The sequence below is a fragment of the Propithecus coquereli genome, unplaced genomic scaffold, assembly GCF_000956105.1.
Source record: "Propithecus coquereli isolate 6110/MARCELLA unplaced genomic scaffold, Pcoq_1.0 Scaffold122, whole genome shotgun sequence".
Classification (NCBI taxonomy): domain Eukaryota; kingdom Metazoa; phylum Chordata; class Mammalia; order Primates; family Indriidae; genus Propithecus; species Propithecus coquereli.
The window spans coordinates 5,632,916-5,643,835 of record NW_012136303.1 but is presented as its reverse complement, the minus strand read 5'-3'; the positions used below and the strand labels follow the sequence as shown (position 1 = coordinate 5,643,835).

Sequence of the window (10,920 nt, the reverse complement as noted above, 5' to 3'; positions counted from 1 at the left end):
GTTATTACCAGTTTACAAAGCATTTTCCCAACGTCCACTCCACAGCCCTGGCAGGTGTCATTTTCGTATTAGAGTTAAAGCTAAATGGAGGATCAGAGGAAGAAAAGTGACTCACCCCAGGTCACCCAGTCAGTGGCAGAGCTGACGTTCAAACCCAGTTCTCTGGCGCCAGAAAGCCTCATCCTCCATGGCCCTCCCAAGAAGTTGCCCCACCATAGGAACGCAGATGCTGAAGGAGCCAGTTCCACAAGCCAGAGCGAACAGGTTCCCAGAAGAATTACTCCATATGGACACGAGGTGGCGACCATGTACAGAGTAGTACCGAGTAGTTACTATAGTGACCGCACAGGGTAAAGAAAGCAAAACATTTGTCAGAAGCCTAACTTTGGACCTCCAGTTTCATTTGTTCCCCTCTGTCCTGCTTTTGCTTCCTTGGCCATTTGGGCCTCGGTTTTCTTCTCTGTCAAATGGAAATATTAACCCGTACTTACTAGTCAGTATGTTATGACGCCTGTGCATAGTAGGTGTTCAACGAACGAGTTCTTCTGATAGGGACCAAGGCATTCGGCAGCTATGTGAAATTTTTCTTAGTCCTGCACATTGGCCAGAGAATGACTTCCAGGAGGAATGAGAGGAAAATTTCCTGTCGATGATCACCTACTGTGGTAGGCTGAAAAATGGCTCCCACACCCTAATCCCTGGAGCCTGTGAATGTTACCTTATATGGAAAAAGGAGGGGTCTTTGCAGGTGTGATTAAATCAAGAATATTTATATGGGAGATTATGCTGGATTATCTGGGTGAGCCCTAAATGCAATCACGTGAATCCTTGTAAGAGGTAGACAGAGGGAGATTTTACACATGCACAGTAGAAGACATAGGCAGAGATTGGAGTGATGCAGCCCCAGGTCAAGGAATGCCAGCAGCCACCAGAAACTGGAAGAGTCAAGGAGGAAATTCTCCCTTAGAGGCTCCCAAGGGAGCACAGCCTGGCCAACACCTCGAATTTGGCCCAGTGAAATTGACTTCCGCCCAGTGAAATATGAGCTAAACTATGGCCTCTGGAAGGTTTGGGCAAAACAAGACAGAGTGGCAGAGACAGGACAGAAATCTCACTGATGAACAGGGGCTCAAGATATGTGGAGAGCAGGGAAGGGGACACCAGATTCTGGGTTGGCTTACTAACCAGGGTGATGCCACAGGTGGTGTCCTAGAGCAGGGGTGGGGAGCCTGCGGCTTTCTAGGTCCTTAAGTGCAGCCTTTTGACTGAATCCAAATTTTACAGAACAAATCCTTTTATTTTTATTAATACATTTTTGTTCATCTTTTATATTTTTATTTTATCTTTAAAATGAATGTATTTAGAATACCAAAGAATAAAATAAGTTTCAAGGAAATAATCTTCCCAGATTGACCGGCACAATTAGAACATTAGTAAGTCACAAAGGCTAAATTGACAGCTGCTATACTCATGATTTAGTTCTAACATTCCCCCCTGACTGGTGCCACTGCCACACTAGTCTGGATGGTGAGAGTTTATGGGGGTCAAGTACTCCAGTCTGTTATCAGCTTTTGACAACTGTGCACTGTGCTTCTGTTTGAAGTGGAATTTGTGAATAGTTGCACAGCTCAACAGTATTTTTTAATTCTGTCTGCTTAACAGCCCATCTTGTCAAAGAAAACCAAGAGAACGCTGAAGGAAGAAAACAGATTTTTTTTAATGAGGATTGGGAATTGCAATATTATTTTTACTTTGCATGGCCGGGAAGATGTCTCTCTAGATGATGATAGCTAACAAGCTTGTCCATTTGTAATAGTCGCAGTTTCGCAACTCAGTATATAGTCACCAAGCAATAATGACAAGCTGCCATTTATTGGCCTTTCCAGGGCCAAGTGCTGTGCGAGATGATGTAAATGCATTGTCCGGTTTAATCTGCACAATAATCCTGTGAGTAGGATTATTATCTCCTTTTTAACAGATGAGGTAACTGAGGCTCAGAGAGGCTGAATAACTTATCTAAGACCAAAAAGTAAATGAATAGTGGTGCTGGAATTAACACTTGGGTTAACAACCATGTTTGTAATCAGGATCATGCAAGTTAAGATCACAATCTGATACCACTTTGCACCCATGATATTGGCAGAAATTAAGAAGATTGATAATACCAAATGTTAGGGAAAAGATGTGGATCAACGGGAACTCTCATACACTGCTTGTGGGAGTGTAAATGGACCCACTTTGGAAAACATGTTTCTTGTAAATGTAAGCATTCTCATACCTTCACTGCAACTCTTAGATATATATTCCAAAGAAACTCTTGGACTTGTGCATGTGCACCACCCAGGAAATGTGAACAAGAATAGTTACGGTGGCATTGGTAATAACAGCAAAAAACGTCAGTCCAGGACAGGTAGGAGACAGAAACCACACCAGGTATTTTCACACAGAGAATTTAATATAGAGAATTGTTAACTAAGTATAAAGTTGTTAACTAGGTTCCTGAAAAGTGATAAAAAGAACTTCAAGATAGCAGTTGCAGGAGGCGTCTACCACACCAGGTCTGAGGGAACAAAGAAAAGAGGCAGAAACTGTTAAAAATGTAAAACTTAGAGGAGGAGCCCTGTGGAGCTTAATTCAGATATCTGAGAAGAGAGCTGTGCTTGGCTGGGTCTGGTGTCTCTGACCTCAGAAAAGGGCCAGGCATGTAGGGAAGGGACCCAGACTTCAGAGGAGGAGGTACAGGCATTTGGCGCTTGTGTCTCTGAGTTCAGGGGAGGGACCCCATGGGGCTGGGATCCAGACCCTGGAGAAGGATGGAGCCCCAGGAAGGAATTGCTACTGTGCAGTGAGGAACCACTGCTGAGTGACAATCATAGGAACAGGAAGTCCACAGGATATGACAGGGAACAGAGAAGAAGGAGAAAGTCCCTTCTCTGTTCTCCAGCCTTGTCGTCTGACTCCATCCTGCTTTTTGTCAAAATCTAACGAAGTCTAACCAGGGAGCAACTAGTAACACAAAAATGTGATTTGCAGGGACCCAGCCCCAGCCTCACAGACCAGGGATTTTTTATATTACCAAATATTATATAAAAATCCCAGGTTGGTCTGACTACAAACATTGTACTTATAATGCACTCCCTCCACTCTGCCTCTGTTCACAATGGATTTACTTTTTCAAAGCCATGACAACAATATATATATATGTGTGTGTGTACATATATATATATTCTCAAAATATATATATATATTGAGACAGGGTCTTGCTTTGTCACCTGGGCTAGAGTGCCATGGCGTCATCATAGCTCACTGCAACCACAAAATCTTGGGCTCAAGCTATCCTCCTGCCTCAGCCTGGGAGGTTGAGGACAACAGGTAGCTGGTTCAATAGGTGCAAACCACCAGGCCCAGTTGATTTTTTTCTATTTTTAGTAGAGACGGGGTCTCGCTCTTGCTCAGGTTGGTCTCAAACTCCTGGCCTCAAGCAATCCTCCCGCCTCAGCCTCCCAAAGTGCTAGGATTACAGGCATGAGCCACTATTCTAACAATATGCAGGTAGATTTTCAAAAACAAACAAGGTCTACCAATAACTGGACCATCTAAACACCATGACTTTTTAATTTTCACCTTTTTTTGCTTTAGTTTTCTTATGGGCAGATGTAATTTTTCAATTATGTCTGCAGCACCCTGTACCATTGAGAGTCTCTGCTGCATCATGAACCTTGTTGCCTGCTGTTACTGACGTTGTTGTCACAAACCCTGAATGAATGAAATGCCATTTTCTTAATGACTTCCTCTTCTTTGATTCTTTGAACATCTGGATTGTATTCCTCAGGACCATTTTGGTTGCAAATGAGGGAAACCCTACTCAAATCAGCTTAAACAAAACAAATTGGCATGTGTCGCTGTGGGTGGTGGTTGTAGAATTTCCTGGCTTCAGTTGCTGCAAACAACACAGGGGTAACTCACAAAACTAGAACCTAAAATCACAGACTTAAAAAAGCTAGCGCTCTTCCTCTCTGTCCATCTCTTGTGTGGTCCTCTCTCTACTTCTCCATGAATATTAGCCTCTTTCTTTCCTACTGCAGACAGGTCTTCTTCACTTGGCAGGAAACATGGCTGCTGGCAGCCTCAGCTTTATAACTGTAATAGAAAGAGCATCCAGATAGCAATCACAAGGAAGGACTGCGATTGGCTCTGTTGGGTCACATGCCTCCCCACTGGGCCAATCATGCTTTTGGGGCAACCATAGGTTATATAATTGACCAGTCCTGGTAATATACCCACTCCTATGGCCAGGGTGGCAACAGGGCCTGTTGTTATCCGATGAAGAGGAATGGGGAGCCTTGCTGGGAAGACAAGAAAACAGCCGCAAAGTCACTACACAGGGTCTCAATTTTTCACCATGGCAACACCTGGTAAACATTACTGCACATTTAGCTCTTTCTTTGTTTTAACAATCACCTTTTAAGAAATTCCCAAGATTAGGATTGCTGCCATGGTGCTTGCCAGAGCCACATAACATGTATTTGTTTTCAAAGTGTGTTCACATCCAATTTGTGCCTCACAAAGAATCCCTGAAGGACAGAAAAGGAACCAGAGACACAGAGAAGCTGAGTGATGGATCCAGGGACACACAGCAGATGAGGGCAGAGGTGAACGCAGAGCCCTGGCTTTCTGGTGCTCTCCTCCGAAAACATCACACTCAAAGGTTAGACTAGTAGTAAGAGGGTTTGAGCCCAGTGCCACTTTCAGCCAGTTAAGGGAGGGAGCTTCGTCTGGTGTCTTCCCCTCGGAGGAGCTGGGCCAGCCCCCTTGAGGAAACGTGCTGGCAGCCCCTGCCTTCAGAGCCTGCTCGAGCCCTGATGGGGGAGGTCCCTCCGCTGGACCTGGCATCCTCCCAGTGGGCACTGTCAGCGCGCAGCTCCTGCAGGACGCTGTGAAGATGCCTCAGTGTGAGCAGGAGCCTCTGGTCTTGGATCTGCATCTCAGACTGGGAGAGAGGAGGAGTGCGTGAGAGAGTGTGCCAAGCACTGATGTCCCCCCGTAGAGCCCCTTCCCAACCACCGTCTCATCGTAGACAAGCCCACTTGTGAGTTGCACGAGCTTGCAGGAACCACATCCGCCAAAGCCTCTGCTTCCTCCTCTGCAAAGTGGAAAGCAAACTGCTTGCCTTTCAAGGATTTTGTGATGACTGGATGAATTAGCCCACTGGAAAACGCTTTCAGGGGGTCAGCATGGTTCAAAACTGCTTTCATTACAATACTAAGATATTATTTTCTTTTTTAACTTCCATTTTCTTATGAGCATACAGTGGAGTTTTCCAGAAGCTAATGGCATGTAATATCTCAACAGATTGAGCGCAGAAGCGGATATGAGAATCCAGCTGTGTTCTATTAAGCCAGACTGAAAGCAATTTGCAACATTGTAAAACAGGGCTGCTCTTCTCACTAAATATTTGCTTTGAAAAATATAGTTATTGTAGAAAAGTGAATATTGTATTAACATGTAATGAGTTTATTATATTTTTAAATGCATTAGTAATATAATGCTAAGAACTTCTCAGCTTTGGTTTCTAATTCAGTCCGTATCAATAGATATAACTCACATAAACAAAAGCTTTTTGGTGTCCTTAATAAAAAAGTTTGAGAACCACTGCATTAGAACTCTACTATCATCACTCACCCATCTCCACCCTTTCTCCCACTTTCCCCTAGGAATTGCTTCCCATATATTTTCTTTCCTTGGAAATTGTTCAGCCTGTGTTTTCTCAATTTTGGGGGTTTTCCCCCCACACATCTTTTTGTCCAACCTTCGGCACCAGCTCTGGGTACGTGCTTGTGAGGCCACACAGGCATGCCCAGCACGGAGGTGATGTTAAGGGAGGGGGCAGACACAACGCCTTTGGCTTTGAGGATGGGAAACCCTGACCAAGCCGCTTCAACCGTAGGGAAGTGTCTTTTCTCACAAAGCAAGAGGCCCTGAGATGAGGCGGGCTCTGGGCTCAGTTTGCTCAACCCCCGCAGCGTGAAGCTCTGGCCTGCCTAATGGACGCCGGCTCGGGCATCAGGCTGGTTTGCCTTGTTGTGACAAAGTGGCTGCAGCTCGTTCCCCTCTTGCAGACCCCCACAGGACTTTGGGGCTTATGAGATCCTAGGAAAAGAGGAAGAGCACCAGACTTCTGCCCAGGGTAGTCACTGGCCTTCCTGAGTTGTTCCCGCTGCTGCGTTTGAGATGACTGTCCGTGCTGGTCCTTTCCTGAGGATGGCCAAGTGAGGCCTTTTGGGTGGGTTCCAGAAGGACTCTTATGGAGTCATAATTCTGTGCAATCGGGGTTAAAAACAAGCGTGACTGGGAAGTTTATGAGTCGGGCTCTGCAGGAGGAGACCCGAGGCTCCGTACCTCTTGGCATCAGGGAGAGGGAGGTGCTTGGGCCCGGGAGGCTGTGTTGCCGGTCGGACCCCCGGCCTGCTCTCCCTCTTCATGGCTGAGAGAGAGGTACTTCATCAGTGGGGAAGTAGGCGCTCTGGGTTCAGATTAGCTGCCCACTATTTAGGGGAGCATGAGGAAGGTCAGCTGCCCAGCTCTGGATGCCTGTGGACTGTGAGAAGCTGCAGCTCCTGCTGCTGGAATCCCCTGGTCCCACGAGAAGCCCTGTTGGGTCAGCCCCTCCCTCTAGGGTGAAGACAGGGTTGGGTTCCAGCTGGCCTGTTGCCTGGAAACCCAGAAAGTTCATTTTCGGACAATCCTGTCTCTCCGCAGAATGAGAAGTGGGCATATTGGGAAACAAACCTCTTCTGAGGCTCCCTGAACTGCCCTCCTCTCTCTCTTGGCTGGTATCCCCATGCACTTTGGGGCACCCCTCTCTTTTTGGACTTGGAGAAAGTATCACAAAGAAAGGCACAAGTCCTATCTTCCTGAACTAGGGGACCAAGTAACATAACGCATATGTTCAGGAAAGTTAGTGCCCCGTGGGGTAGACCTTTACCAGAGGGAAAGCAGAGACAGCAGCTAGCTGGGCAGATAGATGTCCTCTTTGCTCTCTCCCCACCAAGGTGCAGTTCCTTCTTCAACCCTTGCAAAAAAGTCCTCTAGCAGGTAAACCAGCTACTGAGAGACCGTCTGAGGTGGTGGCCAGCTGGCTAGCACAATGCCTGGCATCGTTTTCTGGCGTAGCGTTGGTCTTTGCTACAACTCCCCGTTTCCCTCCCTCCCAACACTCTGGGCTCATACCTCCAAATAAATTGTTCGTTTCTCAATCCTTGGCTAAGACGGTCGGTGTACTCCATGTCCACCTGGGTCAGGATTATGATAGTCAACATCAATGTGCTAAGCATACACTAAGTGAATTCAAGCATCTCCTCGCCGAATCCTTGCAATAACCTCTACGGTGTTGGTCCTGTTGTTATGCCCGTCTTATGATAAGGACACTGAGGCTCAGAGATAAAGCTACCCGCTAGAGGCCACACAGCCGCAGAGCTGGGCACATACCCAGGACTCAGTGTAATTGTAAAACCAGTCTGGCGAGCACCACACCCAGCGCCTCCTATGTAGGCCACGACCTACTTATCCCCACACCTGAGATCACAATTGTGCTCTGTGTGGCTGGTCCCAGAGGGGAGACTGCAGGGCCCATAGCCCAGCCTGGGGGGCACCTGGGAGAGGAGATCAGAGAACCTTGGAAAATACATGGTGGGGACGTCAGGGAAATGGAAATACAAAGCCTTACCAGCTCCTTTCTCAGCCACGCCAGGGTCTGCCCAAGATTTGGGGTTGGCTCTTCTGCTGTTTTCATCTCAGTGTCCTTGAGAGCAACCTTGACACTGACCTGGTTATGGGCCTGAGGGATCTTTGACTTGTACAGTCCCCCACCTCCTTCAGGCTGGCAGCAGGTTCTGGCCAAGTCATTGAAGATGGAGTTAATGAGAGCAGGAAGTAGCTCACAGTGGAAAATGTCATTTGGCTCTTTTTTTTTTTTTAAAGGGCTTTAGTGCTCTGAACAGAACCAGATGGGAGGGAGGGAGAACGTTAAGGGTCTGGGTACCCCAATGCCTGATGGTTCCAGAAACCAAGAAGATATGATGCCAACAGGATCACAGAGACTGTAAAGCTTTAGATGGCAATAATAATGGTTATTATGAAAATAGGTGCTCCTTTTTGAGGACTTGTTTTGTGTTTTACATATAAAGTGCATCTCATTTGGGGCAGAGACCCCACCTGTCTCCCCAGCCCCCTTCCCCTCTTACTGACTTACCTATAATGAGCTTAGATTAAGGGAAATGCTGATTTTCCAAGTTCCCTTACTTTTGGAATACCTAGGTGACCCGTTGCTAGCAAATGATATCGAAGCAGAAATTTGCTATTAGGCTTCCAGAAAAATTTTATCTTACTAATAAAAAGAAAAATGCCACTAATGCTTTCCCTTTACTCCTACTTTCTCCCCCTTCCTCTGCCTTGAATGCAGATGTGATGCCTGGAGCTACAGTAGCCATCTTGCAACCATAAGACAAAGGCCAAAAAAACTGCAGAGAGGTTTGAAATCATTGAGTCATAGAATTAGAAACAGCATCTGTCTGTTATGTGAGACAATAGGCCCTGTTTTTAATTGGGCACTTTGCTACTTGCAGGAAAACGCAATCCTGATTTATTCTTCACATCACACTGTGAATGAGTATTCTTTAATTCTCTCTTTCACCAAACATTTATTGAGTGTCTACTATCTGCCATACTTCTGCTCCAGGCACTGGGGATGTCACCCAAAATCAGAGAAAAAAAGGCCTGGCGTTCCTGGAGCTGACATCCTAGTAGTGAATGGAAATAAACAATAATCAAATTAATGCTGTGATGAAAATAAATAGAATCTAGTCTTACATAGGTTTTTAAAATATAAATTTATTCTATCCACATAAACTAGGAACCCCAAAGTAAGAATTAGCATAGTGATCCCAGATAAAGATCTGAGATGACTGGCAAAACAAACTCAACCCATTTTAGGGGGACTTGCCCTCAATTCTGGTTATACAAAATATCCACAGATTAAAGGTCCTCCAAAGATGAACTCATAATCCAAAAAGACAAAACACACAGGCAAACCATCCACCATAAGTGAGCGTCAGCAGACACTATCCACAGCAGGATTAGACCCCTCTTTCCCCAAGAACTTCAGATGAAGATGATTAGAAAGTATTTTGAAAAGAATTAAAGGCATACAAGAAGGAATCAAAATCATACCAAAAAGGACACTATTTAAAAAAGCAGATTTGAAAAAGAACTCAATAGAGTTTATGGAAGTAAAAATTACAATATTTATAAATTAAAGAGAAAACAGTATACATTTATGGTAAGCCCAGAAAACAGAGCTAGGACAGTGGGTACAGGACATAGGGAGGCAGGCTGAGACTCAGTAGGAGGAAGGTGTTGCTTGGAATTCTTATAAGCAGTGGGCATTCAGCCAGTGGAGTCCAAAAGCATAGCCCAGATGATTGGGGAGACTGCAAAAGGGGCTCCACTGGCTTGGAGGTGGGACCTGGGGCTCCTTCCAAGGATAAGACCAACTGTGCAGGAAAAGGGGCACTATATAGGCAGCCAGGACATGTGGGCTCTAACCCCAGCTCTACCAAACTTTCTTTTTTTTTTTTTTTTTTTTGAGACAGAGTCTCACTGTGTCGCCCAGGCTAGAGTGCCGTGGCGTCATCCTAGCTCACAGCAACCTCAAACTCCTGGGCTCAAGCAATCCTTCTGCCTCAGCCTCCCGAGTAGCTGGGACTATAGGCACGCGCCACCATACCCGGCTAATTTTTTTCTGTGTATTTTTAGTTGTCCAATTAATTTCTTTCTATTTTTAGTAGAGACGGGGTCTCGTTCTTGCTCAGGCTGGTTTCGAACTCCTGAGCTCAAACAATCTGCCGGCCTCGGCCTCCCAGAGAGCTAGGATTACAGGCGTGAGCCACCGCGCCTGGCCTACCAAACTTTCTTTGTGAACTTGGGCCTCATCCTTTCCCTCTTAGGCACAATGAGGCTCAAAATAGTTACCAAAGTGAGTCATGAGGAATGTCACATTTCTTGTGTTCTGACGTTTACAGCCTGAGATGCATTCTGACTGCCACATGCAGGCACAATTTTATGTGCAATTTCTCCTAGCTCAGTTGCCACTCTTCAGAACCAAAGGGGATCTGAGAAACTCCTGCCTGCTACATTCACACCCCTTCTGAACACAAGGGGCCAGAAATCATTCCTTCTGGGCAGGTCACTAGACTGTGTGTCGCACGGCCCTGAAATCATGGGACGATTGTCTGGCACAGAGATGAGTGCCCCCATCCGAGGCAGCTATCTACAGACTGGACAGGAGGGGAGATCCTAGCTTGTGGGTAACTGGTATTTGAGGAGCTATGTTCTGGGTGGTGATCAAATGACCCAATCATATCTGCTCTTGGAGACACTGAATTTGCCACAGATGGAGAGGTTGGATTTGTCGCAAGAGTGCTGTGTAACAAACCTCACCAAAACTCCACACTTTCCAACAACAATCATTTATTTTTGTTCATGAGTTTGTGGGTTGGCTGGGATGGTCTGCTTGGGTCTGTAGACTTGCAGGTGTGCTCTGCAAATCTCTTGTTCTCCTCCTGGAATCACGAGGCTGCTGGGGCATGTTCTTCTCTTGGCAGTGGCAAAGGATATGAGAGCAAGTGGACCATGAGGCCTCTGAAGGCTTAGGCTCAGAACTGTCACATTGTTGCTTCTGACAGGTGCCACTGGGCAAAGTGAGTCACTTAACATACATAACGTCAATTCATCTTTAAAACCTTATGATTTGGCCAGGCGCAGTGGCTCATGCCTGTAATCCTAGCACTCTGGGAGGCTGAGGCAGGAGGATTGCTTGAGCCCAGGAGTTTGAGGTTGCTGTGAGCTAGGCTAATGCCATGG

The 10,920-nt window shown here is 46.1% G+C and overlaps 1 protein-coding gene across 1 annotated transcript; it reads right to left on the bottom strand.

Moving 5' to 3' along the window:
• Positions 1 to 4,634: 4,634 nt before the first annotated feature.
• LOC105827583 (chromosome unknown open reading frame, human C20orf202) lies at positions 4,635 to 7,918 on the bottom strand. The gene is made up of 2 exons (XM_012665786.1): positions 7,727 to 7,918; positions 4,635 to 4,990 (listed from the first exon to the last, which is right to left on the bottom strand). The coding sequence occupies exons 1-2, from the start codon at positions 7,790 to 7,792 to the stop codon at positions 4,757 to 4,759; spliced, it is 300 nt and encodes a 99-aa protein (XP_012521240.1). The 5' UTR covers positions 7,793 to 7,918; the 3' UTR covers positions 4,635 to 4,756.
• Positions 7,919 to 10,920: the final 3,002 nt, after the last annotated feature.